This window comes from Sus scrofa, unplaced genomic scaffold, assembly GCF_000003025.6.
Source record: "Sus scrofa isolate TJ Tabasco breed Duroc unplaced genomic scaffold, Sscrofa11.1 Contig2409, whole genome shotgun sequence".
In the NCBI taxonomy this organism is placed as follows: Eukaryota; Metazoa; Chordata; class Mammalia; order Artiodactyla; family Suidae; genus Sus; species Sus scrofa.
In genome coordinates, this window is record NW_018085086.1 from 48,789 (window position 1) to 76,149 (window position 27,361).

The 27,361-nt window shown below is 38.6% G+C and overlaps 1 protein-coding gene and 2 pseudogenes across 1 annotated transcript; 2 read left to right on the forward strand and 1 right to left on the reverse strand.

Moving 5' to 3' along the window:
- Positions 1-249: 249 nt before the first annotated feature.
- LOC102159737 lies at positions 250-3,680 on the reverse strand. Its single transcript, XM_021081822.1, has 3 exons — positions 3,653-3,680; positions 334-1,346; positions 250-282 (listed from the first exon to the last, which is right to left on the reverse strand). The coding sequence occupies exons 1-3, from the start codon at positions 3,678-3,680 to the stop codon at positions 250-252; spliced, it is 1,074 nt and encodes a 357-aa protein (XP_020937481.1).
- Positions 3,681-4,096: 416 nt separating this feature from the next.
- LOC110258572 lies at positions 4,097-7,102 on the forward strand (annotated as a pseudogene).
- A 12,826-nt stretch (positions 7,103-19,928) lies between these two features.
- On the forward strand, positions 19,929-26,312 carry LOC110258573 (annotated as a pseudogene).
- Positions 26,313-27,361: the final 1,049 nt, after the last annotated feature.

The following is a 27,361-nucleotide window of genomic DNA, read 5'->3' on the forward strand; positions in this document are numbered from 1 at the left end:
CGAGGGAGGTTCGTTCGGTCCCTGCATCACCTCTCTTACCTTAGCCAAATTAGTGGGCCATCTTGAGGCGCCCCGGAGACCCGCCACCAGAGCCTGGCGATAGATTTTCAAGCTCTCCCTACCTTCAGCCGTGTTGTAGTCCCAACCGGGGCGAGTCAAGGGAAATCCCATGTCAATCTCATTTTGCAACTGCGTGGGTCACCCGTCGGCCCCAGGAACATTTTTTCTAGCCTCTAACAGAATTCTCTCTCACTCCTCGGTTGTGAAGAGTGTCTGCAGCAGCTGTTGACAATCATCCCAAGTAGGCTGGTGAGAGAACATAAGGGACTCCACCAACCCCGTGAGGCGTTGGGGATCCTCCGAGAAAGGGGGATGGTTAGTTTTCCAATTATAGAGATCTGCAGAAGAAAAGGGCCAATACTGGAGGGGCTGCAATTGGCCCCCCGGCATGGGAGGGCCATAGGTGCGCAGTGGTAATATCGCGATCTCGTCTGTCCGCTCCGGGGTGGCGCCTCTCCCGCTCCGAGTCCCGGCAGCAGGTCTCTCCACCACCGGAGCTCCAGGAGGGGCAGAGGGTCCCCTCGCAGCACCCTGTGCTGGATAAGGGGGTGGGGGAACAGGTTGGGGTTCCGGCCAAGTCGGCGGCTCCTCGATCTCGGGGTAGATACGAGGAGAGGGCTCGACTTTTTCGGCCGAGTGTTTGTTTTTCTCTCTAAGAGCCAGGATTCGGGGACCTGGCTTTCTTGGTTTATTTAGCCATGGTTTAACCCATGGCGGAGGATCTTCTGCCAAATCTTGCCACGTAAGGATATAGGGCTCCTGATCAGGATGAGAGCCGGGTCCAGTCTGAAAAATTATTGCTTTAACAGCCAGGATAATTTCAGAATTAAAGGTCCCCTCTGATGGCCATCCAACATCGAATGTTGGCCATTCAGAGGCACAGAAAGTCTGCCAAGGTCCCTTCTTAACCTGAACTGACAAATTATGATCCCTGGATCTAACTTCAGTCCAATGGTTGAGAGTCAAACTAAGGGGGGTCGTCACTGTCTGTCCCATATTAAAACTGTAGACAAGGACGCACAAGACAAAGACACATGAAACAGAAACCAACAGATCCAGACACACGCGACCCGTCCGCGTCTTCCACAAGCAGGCAAAAGAGTCGGACGGCCGCGGAGGGGGAAGCTTTCGCTTCAACAACAGAACTCGGTCCTCTGACCGACAGTAGGAGACAGGCGTCCCTGGCTCTCCCCACCTCCCAGGGCGTCCCCCAGGGCGGCAGCCTGTGATCCTCCTAGCACATCTGCTGATCACAGTCCTCCAGTCCTTACGGTCTGAGAGGACAGCTGCAAACCAAAAGCGCGCATCACCGAAAACAGACACTCAGAACAGAGACGCCGGCCGACACACACGCACGTTCCAAAGGGGATCCCTTTACCTCCAAGTCGGTTCTTGGGTGTAAGGGGTGGTCGCAGGACTTACCGGCCAATGCACCAAATGAAAGGCCAGTAAAAGAACAATCCCCCTCGTCCGGGCTCGGAAGAGGCGACACCCCAAACCACTCACGAGAAGCGGTCTTGATGCAAACAGCAAGAGGATTTTTATTCCAAGCGCGCTGGGGCCCACAGTTGTACACCACGCAGGGGTAGAGGACTGCGGCCCCGAGTGCGGAATCGGGACAGCTTTTATGGGGTTCACAACAAAGCCTGTGCGTCACAAACCAATCATTTTAAAATATCGAGAGCCCGTGCTCCGTGGACCAATCATTTTAAAATAGCTCCGGGGGTCCGCATCTGCGTGGGCTCCTGGGCAGAGTGACAGATTGCAGTTGAGATAGGTCACTAGGGCTGTCAATGTGTAATCAATTCTTCTATGGTGCCAGTCAGTTTTACAGAATCCAGATAAGCGATTAGTCAACTCATTTCCTGTTATCTTACTTAGGCCAGGATAGCAGGCCCTGGAACAATAGGAAGTGTGACCTTCTACCTATTTACTGGCAGCCAGCAGGGTCTGGAATTCGGGGGCATTTAGAGCTTTTTATTAACTTCCTGGGTTCTGGGAGGGTTAGGTTGCATTTTCATCATTTCAGAACATGATGGAAGATAGTATAAAAAAAGAATGTGCATATATGTGTGACTGGGTCACTTTGCTGAACAGCAGAAATTGAAGGAACATTGGGTTGTTTTTTTTTGTTTGTTTTTTGTTTTTTTTTGTCTTTTTGCCTTTTCTAGGCTGCCCCGTGGAATATGGAAATTCCTAGGCTAGGGTCTAATCAGACCTGTAGCCACTGGCCTACACCAGAACCACAAAATGAGGGATCCGAGCCGAGTCTGCAACCTACACCACAGCTCACAGCAATGCTGGATCCTTAACCCACTGAACAAGGCCAGGGATTGAACCTGCAACCTCATAGTTCCTAGTCAGATTCATTAACCACTGAGCCAAGATGGGAACTCCATGAAAGAACATTCTAAATCAAATATAATAAAAAAATTTTTAAATAAAATGTACATAAATTACATAGAACTTAAAAAAATAGAAGGTGAGTATTGATAAGAGCAATAAATAATATTAATTCAGCATTTTCTTTTTTTTTTAATTTTTTTTGTCTTTTTGTCTTTTTGTTGTTGTTGTTCTTGTTGTTGCTATTTCTTGGGCCGCTCCCGCGGCATATGGAGGTTCCCAGGCTAGGGGTTGAATCGCAGCTGTAGCCACCGTCCTACGCCAGAGCCACAGCAATGCGGGATCCGAGCCGCGTCTGAAACCTACACCACAGCTCACGGCAACGCCGGATCGTTAACCCACTGAGCAAGAGCAGGGACCAAACCCGCAACCTCATGGTTCCTAGTCGGATTCGTTAACTACTGCGCCACTACGGGAACTCCTAATTGAGCATTTTCTAAGTGTTGAGCAATATTTGAGAAGACATTTTTTTCTCAATCCCAGCTGCACATTTGGGTAACTAGGAAACTCATGTGTAGAGATCCAGATATTGGTTCTAGGCTGAGGCTGGGGTATTTGTGTATTTTAAAATAAGCACATGTAGGAGTTCCTGCTTTGGCACAATGAGAACAGTGTTGTCTCTGGAATGATGGGATGCAAGTCTGATCCCTGGCTGGCAAGGTGGGTTAAGGATGTGGTGTTGTTGCCGCAGTTATGGTATAAGTCACAACCGTGGCTTGGATTTGATGCCTGGCCTGTGAACACCATAAGCCACAGGGTGGCCAAAAAAGAAAAAAAAAGCATATGTAAATTGACAAGACCTGCTCATCAACTCAGGTCCCAAAGGCAAGGTGCCACAGATTTAAGAAAGAAGAGACAAAGAAATAGAGTGGGGATCAGGGGGCTACTGCCTTTGAGAGGCAATAGCAACCCTCTGAGCCAAGTCATGATTTTTGCTATTTTCTACTTCCTTCTACATACAGAATCACATGTGTCATTTACAATGTTACTGACCAAGGCTACAGATATGCAAGGCACAGTCCCTTTGTATTCATAGATGCTATAAAAGGTCAACCCTCCAGAGAAAGATTATATTGTTTATGCTTTAGGCTATTACGCCCTTTCCTTCAACTCCCTTAGGGTTCTGGTCATGTGAACAAGAATGTCAATGGCTTTCCATCAGCCACATCTGGAGTATTTGGCAACTTGCTTTCAAGCAGCCACTCGTAGATGTACATTTCCTGTCTCACTCCCTTTCCCCCAGGGGTCTAGGAAAGGCATATATATTTTGCAAGCCTAGATTAGCATCATTCTTCAAGCGCCATCTAGTTTCTTTGATTCACTATGGTCTGTATACATGCATATCTGACAAGCCTCCAACAGTAAATATAGTGATCAGCCAGAACTAAAAACCAGTGGTCTAAGCAATATTAAGGATTTTTCAAACTTACAGTCCTCTAAGGTTGGTTTAATTCTGATAATCTCATAGTATAGAAACTACCCAGATGTAGTTATATTATTTATATTCAATGTCTTTTCAATTAAACCATAGAGCGACGTGCCAAAATAATGAAATTGAATTACCTTCAGGTAGCAGAAGAGAATTGTAGTCCCTTTATTTGGAGGGATTGATGTAAAAATCTACTAGCTAAACATGAGAAGCCTGGGTCTTAGGCAGGCTGTTGGACCTCCCCTGGTGTTAAACACCTCAACTATAAGTAAGAGGGTTTATCATCAGGAAAACAAGACTACCAGGTATATGAAGATGTATTCAACATCGCTAATATCAGGAACACTGGACAAAACCTCAATCAAATATCACCTCATATCTATTGTGATGGCTATTAACAAAAATCCAAACAACAGCAAGTGTTGCTGAGGATGTGGAGAAAAGGGAACCTTAGTACTTGGTTGGTGGAAGTGAATATTGGTACAGCCATTATGGAAAAGAGAATGGAGGTTCCTCAAAAATTAAAAACCATTATTAATTGAGGAGTTCCCATCATGGCTCAGCATAAACAAATATGACTAGTATCCATGAAGATGCATATTTGATCCCTGGCTTCTCTCAGTGGGTTAAGGATCTGGTGTTGCTGTGAGCTGTGTGTAGGTCACAGATGCAGCTCAGATCTGGCTTTGCTGTGTCCTTGGTGCAGGCCAGAGGCTACAGCTCCGATTTGACCCCTAGCCTGGGAACCTCCATATACTGTGGGTGTGGCCCTAAAAAACAAAAATAAAAAAGCAAAAAACAAAAAACAAAAACATTGCTATTGATTGAAATAGAGCTATTGTATCATCCAGCAATACCACTGCAGGGAAAATGTCCAAAGGAAAAGAAATCAGTACCTCAAAGAGATATCTGTACTCCTAAGTTCATTGTAATTATTCACAATAGTAATAATATGCAAACAACTGATCTACAGAGCCAGGAATGGATAAAGAAAATGTGCTGTGTATACAGAGATAATAGAATATTATTCAGCAGTAAAAAGAAGGAAATCCTGCCATTTGTGACAATATGAATGTAACTGGAGGACATTATGCTTACTGAAATAGATGGGTGGAACCTAAGAAAATTCAATTCATAAAACCATCAATTAGAACTGTAGTTGTAAGGGGTAGGGTTGGGGGAAATGGAGAGTTGTTGGTCAAAGGGTATAGAATTTCTGTTATAAATGAATGAGTCCTGATTGTCTAGCATACAGCATGTGTCTGTGTGAAAAATTATTGTATCATCTAATTAATTTAAAGAAATCTTCATGTTGTATAATGCAAATATGCAATTTTGTCAATCATACCTTAATAAACTGGATAAAAGGAAAACCAGTGAACTAATGTTATCAGGCCACTTCAGAAGAGAGTACAAAAACTAGTGTGGTCCCATGTGGGGGATGATTTACTGAGATTGAATTGAGTTGCAACAAATAACTTCATCTAAAATAAAAAAAATTCAGAGAGTGTTCCTTAAATGTCATTGTTGTTTAATCATTGAGAGAAGCTCTGTTAACAATGTCATCTTCTCATTCATCAAGGCTGTATGATTATGTGCACTTAATGAAACGATGCTGGTTGATATTTTAATTCCAGCAGAGCTAGAGTTATGAAGAATATATTAAATGACTTTTAAAACACAAACCCGATATTTGAACAATCATTAATTTCATGAAAGGGGGAAGACAGAAAATAAAAAAATGACTCAACTCCTGAAGATAACTATCACAAAAAATCTTATTACAAACATTCAAATTTAATTTGGAATCCAGTTTACATAAATCCACATTTTACATAGTATTTACAAATATTGTAAATAAAGGAAATATCTAGAATATATTTGAAAAATACGTTTTATTTAACTGTTGTAAGTAGTTCAATGTAGAACTTTATTCTTAGAGGGGATAGTGCATTTCTTATTCTGTATTTTTTTTCTAAATAAGTAGTCTATATTACCATGATCATGTATTTATATATTCCCTCTCTTCTGTTACTGTTTAGTAAAGTTTCTATATAGTAAGTGTGTGTAGAAAAAGGCAAATAAATGAAAACCAGTAAGTAAACAATTCTAAGCAGATAGAAATTTTCACACTGAGAAATACTGTTACAAGGTCCTGGGGGATATAACCTTAGAAATGAATTGCTTGAATCTAAAATATGAACAAAGTGCTGCATGCCCATTTACTAATTTCCCTAATTTTGACCCTCTTTTCTCTAAAAAAAGGTGTCCAAACTATATAGAACTGGAAATCTAACAAGTGTCTCAGAATTCTTCCTCCTGGGCTTCTCAGAGGATCCAGAACTGCAACCTCTCCTCTTTGTCCTGTTCTTGTCCATGTACCTGGTCACCATGCTGGGGAACCTGCTCATCATCCTGGCTGTCATCTCTGACTCCCACCTCCACACCCCCATGTACTTCTTCCTCTCCAACCTGTCCTTGGCTGACATGGGCTTCATTTCTACCACTGTCCCCAAGATGATTGTGAACATCCAAACTCACAGCAGTCATCTCCTATGTGGGCTGCTTAATTCAAATGTCTGTTTTTATTATTTTGGGGGCTATGGATTGTACACTTCTGAGTGTGATGGCCTATGACAGGTTTGTGGCCATCTGTCACCCACTGCATTACTTGGTCATCATGAACCCACCCCTATGTTGCTTCTTACTTTTGGTGTCTTTTTTGGTCAGCCTTTTGGACTCCCAGGTGCACAGTTGGATTGTGTTATAACTTCCCTGCTTCAAGGATGTGGACATTTCCAATTTCTTCTGTGATCCTCCTCTACTCCTCAAGCTAGCCTGTTCCGATACTCTCACCAATAACATTTTCATGTATTTTGTTTGTGCCATTTTTGCTGGTATTCCAGTCTCAGGGATCCTTTTCTCTTACACTAGAATTCTTTCCTCCGTTCTGAGAGTCCCTCATCAGGTGGGAGGTCTAAAGCCTTCTCCGCTTGTGGGTCTCACCTGGCAGGTGTTTGCTTATTTTATGGAACAGGCCTTGGGGTGTATCTCAGCTCAGCCATCTCACATTCTCCCAGGAAGAATGCAGTGGCCTCAGTGTTGTACACCGTGGTCACCCCCATGCTGAACCCCTTCATCTATAGCCTGAGGAACAGAGACATCAAAAGGGCCATGAGGAGGGTCCTCAGCAAAACAATCTATTCTTAATATCTGTGTCATCCCTTTGGAGTGTATATTGTAACATATTGCAAATACAACATCTAGACCTGAAAATTTTACCTCTCACATCAGAACCTTTTTGTAGCTCTTATCACCTTCTTGCTTATCATTGCCTCACACTTGAATATTGCTTCATTTGATATGTTTATTGGGATGGGAGAGTATTCTGAGATCTTTTCTATATCATAATTACTGCATGTCTGACTCTTATTATATCCATGGATGTATCTGTAGTTTATCATGGTGACCCAAGCTTCCTGAAAAGATGAGCAACTCTCTTTTTGATTATTTTCTTTCTTTTTTATATTTCTTCATTTATTTTATTTTTCTGAATATACATATAAGTGGTAACATAAAATATTTATATTTGTATGACTTATTTCACTAAGCATAATACTTTTTCAAGTCCATTGATATTGTTGTAAATGGCAGAATTTCATTCTTTTTTATAGGTGGGTAGTATTCCTTTGTATATATGTACTACTCTTTATCTGTTGATAGACACTTAGATTTCTTACATATCTTGGCTATTGTAAACAATGCTACTATGATCACTGGGGTCCACATATCTTCTTTTTCAAAAAAATTTTATTTGAGTTGATTTACAATGTTCTGGCAATTTCTGCTGTACAAAAAAGTGACCCAGATATTATATATATATGTATATATATATATATACATACATATATACATATATATACACACATACATATATACACACACACACACAGACATATATATATATATATATATATATAAATCATTTTCTCACTTTATCCTTCATGCTGATCCACCACAAGTAATTGGATGTATTTCCCTGTGCTATACAGCAGGATCCCATTGCCCATCCACTCCAAATGCAATATTTTTCATCTACTAACACCAGACTCTCAACCCATCCTTCCCCCTACCCCATGGAAAACACAAGTCTATCCTCCATGGCCATGATCTCTTTCTGTTTTGTAGGTAGATCATTTGTGCCATATTTTAGACTCCACCTATAAGTGATAACATATGGTGTCTGTCTTTCTCTTTCTGACTTACTTTACTCAGTATTGGAGTCTCTAGATCCATCCATGTGTAAATGGCATTCATTTGCTTTTTTTATGTCTGAGTAGTAGTCCACTGTATATATGTTCCACCTCCTCTTAATCCATTCATCTGTTAATGGGTTTTTAGTTTGTTTTCATGTCTTGGCTACTGTGAATTTAAGCTGCAGTGAACATACAGGTGGATGGATTTTTTTCAAGGAAAGTTTTGTCTGAATATATGCCCAAGAGTGGGATTGCTGGGTCATACAGTAGTTCTATATTTAGTTTTCTGAGATACCTCCACACTGTTTTCCATAGTGGTTGTACCAATTTACCTTCCCATCAACAGTGAAGGAAAATTTCCTTTTCTCTGTATATTCTCCAGCATTTGTTTTTGTTGACTCTTTAATGGTGGACTTTTGACTAGTCATTAGACTTTTGATTTGCATTTCTCTAATAATTAGTGTTTTTGAGCATATTTTCTTGTGCCTGCTGGCCATCTATATGTCTTCTTTGGAGAAATGTCTTTTCAGGTCTTTTGTTCATTTTTCAATTTGTTTGTTAGGTTTTTTTATGTTAAATCTTATAAGTTGCTTGTGTATTTTAGAGATTAATCCCTTGTCAGTTGCATCATTAGAAACTATTTCTCCCATTCCATATGCTGTCTTTTTGTATTTTATATGGTTTCCTTTGCTGTGCAAAACCTTGTCAGTTTGATTAGGTCCCATTGGTTCATTTTTGCTTTGATTTCTGTTGCTTTTGGAGACTGACTTGAGAAAATATTTGTAAGGTTGATGTCAGAGAATGTTTTGCCTATATTCTCTTCCAGGAGTTTGGTAGGGTCTTGTCTTATATTTAAGTCTTTCAGCCTTTTTGAGTTTATTTTGGTGCATGGTGTGAGAGTGTGTTCTAGTTTCATTGATTTGCATGTAGTTTTTCCAAGTTTCCCAGAAATTCATGCTGAATAGACTGTCTTTTTCCCATTTTATGTTCTTGCCTCCTTTGTCAAAGATTAATTGACCGTAGGTGTCTGGGCTTATTTCTGGGTTCTCTATTCAGTTCTATTGGTCTGTCTGTCTGTTTTGGTACCAGTACCACACTGTCTTGATGCCTGTGGCTTTGTAATATTGCCTGAAGTCTGGGAGAGTTATGCCTTCTGCTTGGCTTTTGTTCCTCAGGTTTGCTTTGTCAATTCTGGGTCTTTTATGGTTCCATATAAATTTTTGGATAGTTTGTTCTAGTTCTGAGAAATATGTCATGGGTAATTTGATGGGGATTGCATTGAATCTGTAGATTGCTTTGGGCAGCATGGCCATTTTTATGATATTATTTCTTCCAACCCAGAAGCATAGAATATCTTTCCATTTCTTTGAATCCTCTTTAATTTCCTTGATTAATGTTTTATTTTTTTTAATGATTTTTATTTTTTTCATTATAGCTGATATATAGTGTTCTGTCAATTTTCTGCTGCACAGCAAAATGATCCAGTCACACATACATGTATACATTATTTTTTCTCACATTATCATGCTCCATCACAAGTGACCAGACATAGTCCCCAGTGCTATACAGCAGGATCCCATTGCTTATCCATTCCAAAGGCTATGGTGTGCATCTGTCAACACCAAATTCCCAGTCCCTCCCCTTCCTCCCCCTTCCCCTTGGCAACCACAAGTCTATTCTCCAAGTCCATGATTTTCATTTCTGTGGAAAGGTTAATTTGTGCCATATATTAGATTCTAGATATAAGTGAAACCATATGGTATTTGTCTTCCTCTTTCTAACTTCACTTAGTATAAGAGATCTCTAGTTCTATCTGTGTTGCTGCAAATGGCATTATTTTGTTCTTTTTTATAGCTGAGCAGTATTCCATTAATGTTTTATAGTACTCAGCATAAGAGTCTTTCACCTCTTTTGTTAGGTTTATTCCCAGTTGTTTAATTTTTGGGGGTGTGATTTTAAAAGGTATTGTGGTTTTTACACCTTTTCTAATATTTCATTGTTAGTATATAGAAATGCAACTGATTTCTGAATGTTAATCTTGTATCCTGCTTCTTTGCTGAATTCATTGATCAGTTTGAGGAGTTTTTGTTTGGAGTCCTTAGAGTTTTCTATGTATATCATGATGTCATCTGCATACAGAGACAATTTTACCTCTTCTCTTCCAATTTGGATATATTGTACTTATTTGTTTGTCTGATAGCTGTGGCTAGGACTTCCAGTACTATGTTGGATAAAAGTGTTGATAGTGGGTATCGTTGTCTTGTTGCAGACTTTAGTGGGATGGCTTTCAGCTTTTCTAGAGTATTATATATGCTGTGGGTTTGTCATAAATTGCTTTTATTATGTTAAGACATGTTCCTTCTATACCCACTTTGGTAAGAGTTTTTATCATGAATGGATGTTGGAATTTGTCAGATGCTTTTTCTGCATCTACTAAGATGATGATGTGGTTTTCAACTTTTCTTTTGTTAATGTGGTGTATGACATTGATTGATTTGTGTATGTTGAACCATCCTTGTGAATCTGGGATGAATCAAATTGGTCATGGTGTATGATCTGTTTTGTATGTTTTTGGATTCAGTTGGCCAAACTTTTTGTGTCTACATTCATCAAAGATATTGGCCTATAATTTTCTTTTTTTGTGTGGTATCTTTGTCTGGGTTTGGTATCAGGGTAATTGCGGCTTCACAGAATGAGTTTGGGGATGTTCCTTCCTCTGTTTTTCTGGAAAAGTTTCAGAAGAAGATGTGTTATCTCTTCTCCCTCAAGTTGGAAAGAACTCAGCTGTGAGGCCATCAGGTCCTGGACTTTTGCGTTTTGCAAGTTTTCTAATCACATGTTCAATTTCAGCACCATGTTCATATTTTCTAGTTCTTCCTGGTTCAGTCTTGGTAGCTTGTGCCTTTGCAAGAATCTGTCCATTTCTTGGAGCTTGTCCATTTTATTGGCATATAGTTTCTCATAATATGTTCTCATGATCCTTTATATTTCCTAGAGTGTTGGTTGTAACTTCTCCTTTTTCATTTCTAAATTTATTGAATTGAACCCTCTCCCTTTCTTTCTTGATGAGTCTGGCTAAAGGTATATCAATTTTGTTGATCTTTTCAAGGAACCAACTTTTTTGGTTTCATTGATCTTCTCAATTGTTTTCTTTGTCTCTATGTTATTAATATTGGCTCTAATCTTTATGATTTTTTTTCCTTCTACTAATTTTGCATGTCATCTGTTCTTCCTTCTCTAGATCTTTAAGGTATAAGTTTAGGTCTTTATTTGAGTTATTTCTTCTTTCCTGAGATAAGACTGTATTGTAATAAACTTCTGTCTAAGAACTGCTTTTGCCATGTCCCATAGGTTTTGGATTGTTATATCTTCATTGTCATATGTCTCTATGTATGATTTACTTGAAAATGTCTATTATTTTCCATAACCCTTTTTCCAACCTGTTTATTCAGGGTATGTATGAAGATGCATTCCACTGCTTCTCAACCTTGGCTTTTATCAAAATCATCCAGGATGCTTAAAAATATTGACATCTGGGTCTCAGCACCACATTTTCTGATAATTATACTGCATCATGTCCTGAGCATGAAGATTTTTTAAGGCACGTAGGTGGTTAGAGTGTGTGGCCTAGGTGGAGAATTTCTGATAAGTCAGATCTTTCATTCCAAGGTGACCTGTCCGACTTTGGTCCTAACTACTCATGGAGGAAGATCCTAAAGAGATCAAAGCTCAAAGGGGGAAGATATGAAGAGCCTACAGTAGCCACACTCAATATATTTCCTCTTTCTTTCTTTCTTTCTTTCTTCCTTTCTTTCTTTCTTTCTTTCTTTCCTTTCTTTCCTTTCTTTCTTTCTCTCTCTTTCCTCTTCTTTCTTTTTTTTTTTTTTTTTTTTTTTCTTTCTTTTTTCTTTCTTTCTTTCTTTCTTTCTTTCTTTCTTTCTTTCTTCCTTCCTTCCTTCCTTCCTTCCTTTCTGTCTTTCTCCACCACACCTGTGGCATGATAATTTCATAGTCTAGGAGTCAAATCAGAGCTGCAGCTGCAGGCCTACACCACAGCCAGAGAAACAATGGATCTGAGCCACATCGTGACCTATGCTGCAACTTGCAGAAATGCTGGATCCTTAACCAACTAAGCAAGTGTAGGGTTCAAATCCATCTTGTCACAGAGAAAATATTGGGTACTCAACCTGTTGAGTCACAAGAGGAACTCTGTCCCCATTATTTCTGATAATGATTCCTCATGTACCATGTCTCTCTACACCACAGAGCTTGGCCTATGTGCTATTTTTGAAGGGATTGTTTCTGCTGCAAACTCATATTTCTATACTTTGCTTTAGGATGAGACTCTTAGAATTAATGCTGTTTTCCATCTTATGGTCATTTTTTATATATTCAAGAGTGGTCTGTAAAATTCTCTTTGCCCTAAATGTTTTCCTAAATGCTCAACTGTCCCCTTTATACACCCATGCCTTTGGTATAGTAGCTTCTTCATTCACTTATGATAGCTGGGTTATTCTTCCTTTTTTTATAAAAATCTCTAATAACTCTTTAAAAAACTCTTGTATTAAATTTTCTCCATTAAAATGACTAATTGGTTTCTCTTTTCTTGAATGAATCCTGATAGATAATGCAGCACAAGAGTATATAATATGTTGTAAGATACCTGCAATTGGAAGATTGCAAAATTGCACTGGGAAGAAAGGTGGTTGTTAAGACTCCATCTTAGTGTTGGGTACGCCACTGGGAAATAGGTAGTGATGTCATATTTCCAGTTGCTGTGTGACTCTAATGATATCTGAGGATCATTAAATCACCCAAATCATCACAATGAATTTATCTTCTTTTCCATTATTTAGGATTGTAATGTAGTCAAGCAAATGGGAGTTTATACCTTTACCAGAAATAGCCTGCTTAGGACTTTGCCCGATTATCATGCCTTTCTGTATTCTGTCACCAGAACTAAGTCTGAGGGCTCCTGTGGTGTTCCACAAGATGAGTGTCCACCCCTTCTTAGATTTGTCAGACTTCATTTTTTTTTTTTTTTTTTTTTTTTTTTTTTGTTGTTGTTTTTTTTTTTGCTATTTTGGTGCTCCGTGTATGGGTTCCAGCTAGGTTGAATGCAGTGTAGCCACCCTACCCAGCCACAGCAACGCGGATCCGAGCCCGTCTGCACCACCACACTCACGCAACGCGATCGTAACCACTGACAAGCAGACCAACCCAACCTCATTCTAGTGATTCGTTACCACTGCGCCACACGGACTCCGACTTCATTTTAATGGTAGTAGTCTGGGCCCTCTGAAAGCTGTGCAAAACTAGTTTAATTTACTTTGCATTTCACTTTTTTTAAATTTTTTTTTTAGTTTTTATTTTATTTTATTTTATTTTATTTTCCCACTGTACAGCAAGGGGGTCAGGTTATACTTACATGTATACATTACAATTACATTTTTCCCCCACCCTTTCTTCTGTTGCAACATGAGTATCTAGACATAGTTCTCAATGCTATTCAGCAGGATCTCCTTGTAAATCTATTCTAAGTTGTGTCTGATAACCCCAAACTCCCGATCCCTCCCACTCCCTCCCCCTCCCATCAGGCAGCCACAAGTCTCTTCTCCAAGTCCATGATTTTCTTTTCTGAGGGGATATTCATTTGTGCTGGATATTAGATTCCAGTTATAAGTGATATCATATGGTATTTGTCTTTGTCTTTCTGGGTCATGTCACTCAGTATGAGATTCTCTAGTTCTATCCATGTTGCTGCAAATGGCATTATCACTTTTTAAGTTATCTAAGTAGGCATTTCACTACAATGTACATAGATGACAAACAGAAAGAAAATTTTATTGGATCATTTTTGACTTACAGTGTTGTGTTAATTTTAGGTATACAGCAAAGTGAATCAGTTATGAACAGAATATATCCATTCATTTGTGAGAAACTTTGATGTTAAAGAAAACAAAATACTTGACTTTGCTATGAAAGAAAATAATGCATTTGACAGAGGAAAATTTCTAGTTTTTAGGAAAAGAAGTAGCCCAATAAAAAATGATTAAATATGGGGGAAAAACTGTAACTGCAATGTATACATTAAGATATGACCCTAAGTACAGGAAAATAATAAAAAAAAATGATTAAATTTACTGAAATATTATATATGCATCCCTCCCATTGACTATGAGATTTACATAGTGACTTGATTTTGACAATGAAATATGGAAGACATTTTGGGATGTGTCACTTCAGGGATTAGAGTTTTTAAAAATATGACCTTTTTTTCTCCTTCTTTTCTCTTCCTCTCTCTGCTGAGAGAACACAGCTTCCATGTGGTGAGGTATTCCCTCAGAGGCCCATAGGTCAAGGAACTGTGGGAATTCTCTGGATAATATTCTGTGTACATGGGAATCCTAACCACAGCCCTGTAGTGAGCTTGAAAAGTGCTCCTTTGCTAATCAGGCTTTCAGGTGTCTGTAACCCTGACCAACTGCTTCATTGCAACCTCCTGGGAGGCCCTCTGAAATATTTAAATAAATATCAGTAAGCAAATAACAAGCAAAAATCAGGGGTATCCTAATATGGCAACATGATTCCATTAGAGGAAAACTTAGAAATGAAGACTCCACTGAAATTACAAAACACACACATGCACACACGCATAACCCCATAAATCTCCAAAATATAAATTGCCATTCTAAGTAAGAACTAAGGTAATGAAAACAAGTTATCCTTAGAGACAAATATTAGCTGAGAAAATTGAAAAGGTATAACATTTCTTGCTGTAGATCTCCCAATGCTGCATAGATTTTGTGATGAATACAATGGGTTTACTGGGACTAAAATCGTACATTGACTGGTTACACTGGGGGGAAATATCTGAATATTATGTTAACATTCTGCAATGTGTTACATGTAAGGAGACAAAGGTATAGGTGAACATCCTCCTGAAGAGAGGATGGGCCAAGAACCTTCCAGGAATGTTCACTTTTCTCTTTTTTTTTTCTTCTTTGATGAATACTATCAAGTCTCCAGAGACTGGGACAATATGGACCCACTGGCTAATTATGAGCTTTGTGCACTGAGACCTCAGGTCACACCACTGTATATAATTGGCCAGTGCTTCCATCTCTTCAGTTTGCCAGTTCTAAGAGTGTGATTCTAGACCTGTGTCTCTATCCTTTGTGGGCACCTGCATCAGCAGTTCCCAGCCTGAGTCTGACTTCTTGCCAGTCCTGAAGAGAGATCCTGAAACTTCATCACAGGCCAGGAAGGAAAGGGCAATGAATCTGTTTTCCTTGGTCATGGTCCACCAGAAATGTATCCAAGCCCAGTAAGTGCTTAGGGGAAAGAGTGATTGATGGAGGGTTTCTTGGGAAGCATGATTTCCTCCTAGGAGGCTAAAATGATGGTTGGTATAGAAAGATGAAGGGTCATCAATGTATAGAATTTTGGATCAGAGCCCTCTGAAATTTTTGTTCTTGGTTGTGGTTTGGGTGTGAGAATTCTCATTCAGACTTCTGCATCCATCCTCACTGGCTTTGTCTCTGCCTGGCATCCCTCCCACCATAGCAGCACAAGAACCTCTCTAACCTTCCCTCTTAGCAATTCAAATGCTCATGAAAGCAATGATGAAGATGAGAAGGAGGATGGCATTAACCCAAACATCATGCATTGTTGACGAGTGTCAGGCTCTGTGGTTTGTGTATGATGTCTCTTGTTTGATTACATCTGCATCATCTCTCTCAAACTGGAAGTGCCCCCATCCCATGATTATTTCAATAAGAGGAAGGCACAGCATTTTATGTAACATTTACTGTGGTATTGGTTAGTACGAGTTAAAGCCATGTTTGAAGCCAGTCATCCTGGGCAGACTGAGTCCAGGATGCATCTGAGCAGGCTTTCCCCTGCCAACCTCAGCAGTCATGTGTCTTCCCTGTGAGAGCTGGAAGAAACTCCCTGCTCACGAAGCCCTTCTCTGCGGAGTTTTCTTGCAGACCACAGTGGAGGGGAGTAGGTAGTGCTTGCTGTATGGATGACAGGAAAAATGATTGAGTGACAGAAAGAGACAAGAAAGACAAATGCCATCTGATATCATTTATATCTGGAATCTAAAATATGGCACAAGTGGGAGTTCCCATTGTAGCACAGGGGAAATGAATCCAATTAGGAACCATGAGGTTGCAGGTTTGATCCCTGCCCTCACTCAGTCGTTTAAGTATCTGGTGTTGCTGTGAGTTGTGGTGTAGGTCACAGACATGGCTCAGATCTGGCACTGCTGTGGCTATGGTGTAGGCCAGCAGCTGTGGCTCTGATTAGACTCCTAGTCTGGGAACCTCCATATGCCACAGGTGGGGCCCTAAAAAGCAATAATAATAATAATAATAATAATAATAATAGTAAAGTACAATAAAATATGGCACAAATGAACCTATCTGCAAGAGGTAAACAGACTCGCAGACATAGAGAACAGACTTGTGGTTGCCAAGGGGAAGGGAGAGGGAATGGGATGAACTGGGAGTTTGGGGTTTGTAGCTCCAAACTATTTCATTTAGAATGGATAAGCAATAAGGTCATGCTGTACAACCTAGGGAAATATATCCAATCTCTTGGGATAGAACGTGATGGAAGATGGCATGAAAAAGATGTATACATACGTATGACTTGGTCAATATGCTCTACAGTAGACATTGACACAGCACTGTAAGTCAACTATACTCTGATGAAAATAAAATAAAATAACATCACAAAAATAACTGGCAAAGGATATTTAAGGATAGATGATACCATGCTGTACAGTAGAAAAAATATACATGTAAAGAAATGATAAAAAAAATAAAGATAGATGATAGATCTCTCTATCGATCCTGCTCCTGGATTTTACTTCAACTGTCCACTTTCTCCTCCATACCAATAATCAGCCAAATCAACCACAAAAGGAGACATAAAAATCAGAGTCTTGGGGTCCACTCCTACTCAGGAAAATGAAAACTATTTAGAATAATATACATCAAATGTATCTGTGGTTAAACCTCTGCACTTCTGCTTGGAACTTTCAGAGAGTCTGAAAACAATGAAATTAAGTCATAGGATTTACATAATAAAAAATTAATTTTGAACCCTTGGTGTTCCATTAATTCTTAGTGTGTGAGGGGGTAAATTCTTAGAATCCTCAGTTTAGGATTGTCAGCTGAGTTGATTCCTTTTTTTTTTTTTTGATAAAAAACCCACTCAATTAGAATGAAACAAATAATGGTTGCCCTCTCTGCAGTAACTATGTGATGGATGCATAAAGAAAGCGGAATTTAAATTCTTAATATTTTGTAACTAATAATTATGAGGCTAATTCTCACCTTACTAGATGTAAATATCCCTTGATCTAATGTTATTATTTCCTTACATCCCATACATTTGGTTTGTTTATACTAATGCATTCTTCACATATGAAGAGAAAGAACAGAGGCTCATTTATTTCTGATTCCCAAGAGCCTACCTCTTGTTGGCACAGAGGAGGCACCCAGGATTTTAAAAAAGCCAGAAAGAGAAAGGCAAATATCATATGATATCCCTTACATCTGGAATCTAATATCTGGCACAAAGGAATCTTTCCACAGAAAAGAAAATCAAGGACTTGGAGAACAGCCTTGTGGTTGCCAAGGGGGAAGGGGAGGGAGTGGGAGGGACTGGGATCTTGGGGTAAATAGATGCAGAATGTTGCCTTCAGGATGGATTAGCAATGGGATCCTGCTAGTGTAGCACTGGGAACTCTGTCTAGTCAATTATGATGGAACATGTAAAGTGAGAAAAAAGAATGTATACATGTATGTATACATGGGTCACCATGCTGTACAGTAGGAAAAACATATATACAAAGAAATTTTTAAAAAGCCAGTTAAGTGTTGAATAAACCCTTCCATTTTTCATAAAAAATAAAGTAAATTGCCTATGGCTTCCAAGCAGTGGATCATTCATGCTGGTGTTTCCGCCCTTCAGAATGTCCCATAAGACGAGGACAAGATAAAATCATGCTTGTTTGTGACCATGTGATTTTCTATTGGACCTATTATTTCCCATTTAGTAGCACCTACAGGATTCAGTCATTGAAAAACCATTGCATAAATTTTCATAAGTATGAGGAAAAAAGGAGTCAGGAAATATGAGAACAGTACATTTTATTTCATGGGCTGATATGTATTTTAGGGTTTCATGTCATTCAATGCTCCAATGCCCTCAGACAGGAAAGGATTCCACCTCTCTGCAATATAATCTACAAAACATCATTAAATTTTAGGAATTGTATTTAGTGAATAAATACATTATTTCAATGTTGATTGACTTTCTTTCTAAAAAATGATGCACTATTTACCAGTTACAAACCCTTTATACTTGCCACACTTGGTTTGGTGGTGAGTATTAGACTCTTTATTTCCAAGAAGGAAGAGAAGCCTAGAGATGAGGAGAGATTTACACACACTCCACATATAGGGGGTGAAAAACCCAGGACTCAAATAGTGATCTGCTTATTTATGTACCAGTTCTCAGTCACCTCCACTGTAGACAAGAGTGAGTCTTTTCTAACCTACTTGGGCCTCAGATGTGAAATGAAGATAGAAGAATTGATTGATCCTCTTTTGGTTCAGTGAGTCTACCTGTGAATTTTGAGAATGAGACAGTAATTTACAGGGGCCATAGTGTCACTAACATGATTGATTACAGGAATTTTTATAAATAGTCAAGTTTTTCAGTCCAGTTTTAAAACCCAAGTTTGAAATAATTTCCTATGCAAGATGAAAATGTCGCATGTAGGTGTCATGAAATTACCACAAGATAGACTTCAGGAAGGGAGAGACAAATAACATATGCTATGACTTACATGTGGAATCTAAAATATGGCACAAATGAAACTACCTACAAAACAGAAACAGACTCATGGATAAAGAGAACAGACTTACGGTTGCCAAGGAGAATGGGGGAGGCAGTGGGATGGATTGCGAGCTTAGGTTTAGTAGATGCAAACTATTACATTTAGAATGGATAAGCAATGAGGTCCTACTGTACAGCATGGGGAACTATATCCAATCTCTTGGGATAGATCTTGGTGGAAGATAGCATGCTAAAAAGAATGTATATATATATACATATATATGTATGACTGGGCCACTGTGCTCTATAGGAGAAATTCACACTGTAAATCAACTATACTTTAATTAAAAAAATTAAAAATAAAGATACAACAGAAATAGTTTTTCAAGTGACCCTTTGTAAAAGTTGATGTGGTTGATAGAAAGTAATTTTTGGATTGAAACAAATATAAGCAATTAATACTAGCAAAACTGAATATTCACCAATTCCTAGAAATTGAGCTAATCCCCACTCACAGTTGGTATACATATTCTCATTTATATGATACAAGGTTTGGTATAAGAATTTTCATAGGACTGTTGTAAAAGGAAACCGATATAAATAGTAATATAAAATATGTAAGTTAACTAATAAATAAAACATGATTATTTAGTTACAGTAAATGTATGTGAAGTATATAGGTTAAATATGTTAAATCTATATTAAAACCTATAAACATAAATTTGTAAACTAAATAAAGTGATGTTTTGACTTACACAATTATGGGCATCAGGAAAAATGTTTGAAGTACTTGTTTGTACTTAACAAAGAGGCTTCACCTCAAAGTTGAGGGAAAATACATTTTAGAGAAAATATGGGCGGTATTCTGCTAAGGTGAGATTTTAAGAAATCTTCTTATAGATATAGAAATTAATATTGGCATCATGGAAACAGTGACAAGGAAATATACCCATCAACTTCATGTCACTGGTCGCTTTTTGGGGACAGGTATGCAGAGGGATGGGATTGAGCTGAGACACCAAGAAAAGCCAAATGGTATCAGTTGTGTTTCACATCCCAATAAAATATGAGAACTGAAACAAGTATTATTAAATGCTCATATTTAATAAGTGGCCGTGCATATTATGAGGGCAATTATAGGTAATATTTATGGAGCTTTCTCTAAATGTTGGGCAATATTCCAAGGCAGTGATTATTAAGCCCAGATTCTCATTAGTGTGGCTGAGAAAGTCACCTGCAGGGATTCTGATACTGGTTCTAGGCTGAGGGTGTGTTGTCTGTGTATTTTTAAAATAAGTATGCATGAATTATCAACAAACTGGTACTGAAAACCACTGGTCTAAGCAATATTAATGATTTTGTCAAACTTTCTTTCAGTAGTTCTATTAGGTAGCTTCAATTATTTTTTTTATGTAAAATGACATCATCTGTGAATAGAAATTATTTTATTTTATTCTTATACAATTCTATTGAATTATTTTATTTCCTTTTTTTTTAATTTTCCCACTGTACAGCAAGGGGGTCAGGTTATCCTTACATGTATACATTGCAATTACAGTTTTTCCCCCACCCTTTCTTCTGTTGCAACATGAGTATCTAGACATAGTTCTCAATGCTATTCAGCGGGATCTCCTTGTAAATCTATTCTAGGTTGTGTCTGATAAGCCCAAGCTCCAGATCCCTCCCACTCCCTCCCCCTCCCATCAGGCAGCCACAAGTCTCTTATCCAAGTCCATGATTTTTATTTCCTTTCTAATTTTAATGTTTTTAATTTTTTTCTTATATAATTACTCTCTAGTCAAGACTTTCAGTGCTATTATACTAAGAAAATTTCCTAGATGTGTTTACATTATTTATTTTGATTTTTTTCCCCATCAAATCATAGAGTGACATGTCAAAATAATGAAACTGAATTACAATCAGGTAGCAAAAGTAAGGGAATTGCAATTCCTGTATCAGGAAAGATTGACATGCAAACCTGCTAGCTAGATGTGAGAAGGCTGGGTCATACTCTGGGCTCTGGGACCTCCCCTAGTGCTAAGCTCCTCAGCTGTAAATGAGAGGATTTATGGTCAGGAAAACAAGCCTATTAGCTCCACATCATTAGTATCAGGAAACTCAAGTCAAAACCCCATTGAAATATCACTTCTCATATGTTAGGATGGCAATTACACATAAAAGAGACAACAAGTGTTGGTGAAGCTGTGGAGAAAAGGGAACCCTTGCACCTGATTGGTGGGAATGAATATTGGTACAGCCATTATGGAAAACAGAAAGGAAGTCTCTTAAAAATTAAAAATTGCTACTAATTGAACTAGAACGACCACATAATGCAGCAACTCCACTTCAGGATATATCCCAAATAAATGAAATCAGGAGAAATGTCTGCCCTCCCACATTTTTTAAAGCATTATTCAACTTGCAAAAATATGGAAACAACCAACATGTCTGTTGGCAGATGAGGGGATAAAGGAAATGTATTTAGACAAAGGAATATTATTCAGCAATAAAAGAAGGAACTCCTGCCATTTGTGACAACATGGATGGTACTGGAGTGAATTATACTTATCAAAATATGCCAAACATAGAAAGACAAATACTGTATGATCTCACTTACGTGTAGAATCTAAGAAAATTGAACTCAGGGGATCATCTGGATTAGATCTGTAGTTATGAGGGTCAAGAGGTGGAGCAAGTGAGGAGGTGTTGGTCAAAGGGCACAAACTTTCAGCTATAAAATGAATAAGTTGGGGGATCTAATTTACAGTAGGATAACAATAGTTAACAATTATGTATTATATTCTTGAAATCTGATAGATAGTTCTGCTTAACCGTCACCATACACACACACACACACAAAGAGTAAATAGTAACTGTAGGTGATGGATATGTTAATTAACTTGACTGTGATAATTATTCACAATGTCTGTATGTCTTTATAAAAACCTTCCAGTTGAACAATTTTATGCAGTTTTTTTCAGTCATACTTCAAGAAACTGGGGGAAAAAAAAGAAAAAAAACAGAGAAGTGGTATTATTCAGATACTAGAGAAGAGAGCCCAAGATAAGTAAAATATTTTCAAGCGCCAGAGATTTTACTGAGACGGTATTGTCTTGAAACAAAAACCCTGTATAAAATGAGTTTTTAAGAGTTTTTAAAATTTCATTATTATTTAATCATTGACAGAAGCTCTATTTCTAAAGATACCATTTTCATAGTCATTAATCTATGTGATTTTGTGCAATTAACTAAATCAAGCTTATCTAAATTCAAAGTCCACCAAAGCCAAAAATATGATGTATAAACTATGTAAACTTTAAAATAAAACATTTATATTTGAGTAATCACTTGTTTTAAGAAGGAGGGCAGACAGAAAAAACAAAAATGATAAATCTCTGAATATTGCATAAAATGTTTCCTTTTTTTCTTTCCTTTTCTTTTTACAGCCACACCTACAGTATATGGAAGTTCCTGTACTAGTGGTTGAATTAGAGCTACAGCTGCAGCCTTTGCCGCAGTCATGGCAACAATGGATCTGAGCCACATCTGTGACCTATGCTAAATATCATGGCAATGCTGGCTCCTTAACCAAGTGAGTGCGTCCAGGGACTGAAACTTCTTTCTCACAGACATTATGTCAGGTTCTTTTTAATTTTTTTTTAATGTAAGTATAGTTTGTTTACAATGTTCTCTCAATTTCTGCTCTATACCAAAGTGACCTAGTCAGATACGAACATTTCTTCTAATACTATCTTCCATCACGTTCCAACTCAAGAGATTGGATGTAGTTCCCTGTGCTATACAGTAGGACCCCACTGCTTATCCATTCTAAATGTCATAGTTTGCATCTACCACCCCCAAACTCCCAGTCCCTCCCACTCCCTGTACCCTCCCTCCTGGCAACAGCAAGTCTGCTCTCCATGTCTCTGATATGTCTCTGTTTTGTAGATAGGATCATGTATGACGTATTTTAGATTCCACTTATTAATGATCTCCTATGGTATTTTTCTCTTTCTGACTTACTTCACTTAGTATGAGTCTCTAAATCCATCCATGTTGCTGCAAATGGCAATAGTTTGTCCTTTTTATGTTTGAGTAGTATTCCATTATATATGTACCACATCTTCTTAATCCATTCATCTGTCAGTGGACATTAGGTTGTTTCCATGTCTTGGCTATTGTGAATAGCGCTACAATGAACATAGGGGTGCATATATATTTTTGAATTAATGTTTTGTCCAGATATATGTCCAGAAGTGGGATTCCTGGACCATATGGTAGTTCTATATTTAGTTTTCTGAGGTACCTACATACTGTTTTCCGTAGTGGTTGTACCCATTTACATTCCCACTGACAGTGAAGGAGGGATCCCTTTTCTCCACACTCTCTCCAGCATTTGCTGTTTGTTGACTTGTTAATAATGGCCATTATGACTGGTGTGAGATGGTATCTTATAGCGGTTTTGAGTTGCATTTCTCTAGTAATTAATGATGTTGAGCATTTTTTCATGTGCCTACTGGCTAAGTGTATGTCTTCTTTTGAGAAATATCTATTTAGGTCTTCTGCCCATTTTGCATTGGTTGCTTTTTTATTGTTGAATTTTATGAGCTATTTGTATATTTTGGAGATTAGGCCCTTGTCTGTTGCACCATTTGCTAAGATTTTTCTCCCATTCTGTGAATTATCTCTTCATTTTAAAAAATAGTTTCGTGGGAAAATAAAAAAAAGCAAAGATAAAAAAAAAAATTTTCCTTTGCTGTGCAAAATCTTTTTGGTTTAATAAGGTCCTGGATTTTTTTTTGGTCTTTTTATGGCTGTACCCAGAGCATATGGAGGCTAGGGGTTGAATCAGAGCTGTAGCCACAGGCCTAAGCCAGAACCACAGCAATACCAGATACAGGGTGTGTCTGCAACCTACACTACATCTCATGGGACTGCCAGATCCTTAACCCACTGACCAAAGCCAGGGGTTGAACCTCTATCCTCATGGATACTGGTCAGATTTGTTTCCACTGAGTCACGACAGGAACTCCTATTTTTGTTTTTAACTGACCTTATTCTAGTGGGTGGATCAAACTAGATCCAAGGACATTATTCACTGATCTAGAACAAAATATTTTAAGTATATATGAAAATACAAATAGATCCCAAGTAGCCAAAGAAATTTTGAAGAAGAGAAATATAAATGGAAGAATCAGGCTTCCTGACTTAGGACTATATTACATAGCTACAGTCATCAAAACAGTACAGTGCTGGCACAAAAACATACACATAGATCAGTGGAACAGAATAGAAAGCTCAGAAATAAACCAATGCACCGCTGGTTAACTAAACAAATAAGGCTCAAACATGAAATTGCAGCAAGAAAATCTCTTCAACAAGTGGTCCTGGGAAAACTGGAGAGCTACATGTAAATGAATGAAGTTAGAACATTCCTTAACACCATACAAAAAAATCAATAATGGATTAAAGACCTAAATGTAAGCCCTAACACCATAAAACTGCTAGATGAAAACATAGGCAGAATGCTCTTTGACATATATTGGCTTCTTGAACCCCTGAGCCCCAGCAAGAACTCCTAAAATGTTTTCTGATTATGAATATTCATTTCTAATTTAGAATCCAGAGGACATGGTTCTGCGTTCATAGAGATTTATAATTATTCTAAATGGAGGAAATAGAAAGAACTGTGTTTGAATAAAATAGTATTTCTGTAACTATGTCTTGATTCCTTTAAATTCAAAGTATGTTTTTCTTAAGGAGAAAGGCAATTTCTCATTCTACTTCATTTTAAAGGAGTAGACTGTATTTAATTTAGATCATTATTTTCCCTAAGGTTCTTGCTCCCTTGTACCTTTTGGTACTGTTTTACAAAACAAGAGTGAATAGAAACAGGTAAACAACACAGAAACCAATGAGGAAAATGTTCTAAGCAGATAAAATTTGTCACACTGAGAAATATTGCTGAAAGTCCTGGGGTATATGACCTTAGAAATGTATTGCTTGCAGCCTAAATATAGAAAGGGTGCTGCATGCCTGCTATGTATTGCCTTCTTTTCTTTCTTTCTTTTTTTTTTTGGTCTATTTTGCCTTTTCTAGGGCCACTCCTATGGCATATGGAGGTTCTCAGACTAGGGATCTAATCAGAGCTGCAGCCACTGGCCTAAACCACAGCCACAGCAAGGCCAGGTCTGAGGTGCAACTGCAACCTACACCACAGTTCATGGCAAACACTGGATCCTTAACCCACTGAGCAAGGTCAGGGATAGAACCTGCCACCTCATGGTTCCTAGTCCCATTCGTTAACCACTGAGCCATGAAGGGAACTCCCGTCTTTCCTTATTTTCAACCCTCGTTTTTGTTTTTGTTTAAAAAAGCTGCACAGAACCAGAGATCTAACCAGAAATCTAACAAGGGTTTCAGAATTTTTCCTCCTGGGCTTCTCAGATGATCCAGAACTGCAGCCCCTCCTCTTTGTCCTGTTCCTGTCCATGTTGGGGAACCTGCTCATCATCCTGGCTGTCATCTCTGACTCCCACCTCCACACCCCCATGTACTTCTTCCTCTCCATCCTGTCCTTTGTTGACATGGGCTTCATCTCCACGACTGTCCCCAAGATGATTGTGAACATCCACACTCACAGCAGAGTCATTTCCTATGTGAGCTGCTTATCTCAAATGTCCATTTTTACTCTTTTTGGATGTATGGATGGTACTCTACTAACTGTGATGGCCTATGACAGGTTCCTGGCCATATGTCAACCACTGCACTACCCGGTCATCATGAACCCACCCCTATGTTGCTTCTTACTCTTGGTGTCTTTTTTCATCAGCCTTTTGGACTCCCAGGTGCACAATTGGATTGTGATACAACTTCCCTGCTTCAAGGATGTGGACATTTCTAATTTCTTCTGTGACCCTTCTCTACTCATCAAGCTAGCCTGTTCTGACACTTCCACCAATAACATAGTCATGTACTTTGTTGGTGCCATTTATGGTGGTACTCAGGTCTCAGGGATTCTTTTCTCTTATACTCGAATTCTTTCCTCCATTCTGAGAGTCCCTTCATCAGGTGGGAGGTCTAAAGCCTTCTCCACCTGTGGGTCTCACCTGGCGGGTGTTTGCTTATTTTATGGAACAGGCCTTGGGGTGTATCTCAGCTCAGCCATCTCACATTCTCCCAGGAAGAATGCAGTGGCCTCAGTGTTGTACACCATGGTCACCCCCATGCTGAACCCCTTCATCTACAGTCTGCGGAACAGTGACATCCAAAGGGCCATGAGGAGGTTTCTCAGAAAGTCAGTGTAATCTGAGTACCTGTGCCACTCATTTGGAGTGTTGGCTGGATAATGCAGCAAACCTGAACATGTACACTTGAAATTCTCACTCTCTTATTACATCATTTTTGTAGTCCTTATGGACTTGATGCCTCTCCTGGCTTACTATTTCAATGGCTTTTATTTCAATGGCTAATATTTCAATGATTTTAAGGCTTTACTATGACTGGTGGAGTGTTCTAGGATCCTTTGTAGATCATAATCACTGCGTGACTGAATATTACTATATCTATGGGGATTTTATAGTTTATCTTTGGTGATTCAGGCATTCTTGAAAGATGAATAACTCTTTTTCAATATATTGAACTTTTACAACTTTTCCACAGCACTTGTGTATTCTCCATAGTAATTTCTGTTTCTTCAAATCTGCATGTGCAGGTTATGTTATGAGGATATATGATGCTGCCTCTCAACTTTGACATTTCTTCAAATAGCCTGGCAAGCTTAAAATACTGACACCATGGTCTCAACACTGGATATTCTCATTTAATTGGATGTGGGCATAGTTTGAGAATACACTTTTTTGTGCCAGTGGCATGCATAAATTCCCTGGCCAGGGATTGAATCTGAGCCACAGCAATGACAATATCAGATCCTTAAGCCACCAGCTAACAAAAGAATTAATAAGGACCTACTTTATAGTGCAAGGAAATCGACTCAATAGTGTGTAGTAACTGTGTAATGGGAAAATAATCTGAAGAGGAATGGATATATGTGTGTGTATAATTGTTTTACTTTCCTCTACACTGGCAACTAACACAATTTTGAAATTCAAGTGTACTCCAATAAAATTAAAGAAAATATTAGAAAGAAATCTTAGAAAATATATTGTGTTGTGAGTTGTAATTCTCTAATTAGCATATCAGAAACACTGTCATATTTGCTACATTTGGCCATGGGATAGAGGCAGATTGGCCTGATGTGGATGGAAGGGCTCCCCTAGTGAGTCAGAAACCAGGGGGTCTACTTGAGACTGCGTCCCATGAAGCAATAGAGTGGGACCTGCAGAAGTACCCAGTA

Coding starts and splice junctions, on each gene's coding strand:
- LOC102159737 (XM_021081822.1), bottom strand. CDS start 3,680: ATGTACATCTACGAGTGGCTGCTTGAAA. Junction 1,347..3,652: donor CTACGAGTGGCTGCTTGAAA/GCAAGTTGCCAA, acceptor TTTGGTTTGCAG/CTGTCCTCTCAGACCGTAAG. Junction 283..333: donor CCCAACGCCTCACGGGGTTG/GTGGAGTCCCTT, acceptor GATTGTCAACAG/CTGCTGCAGACACTCTTCAC.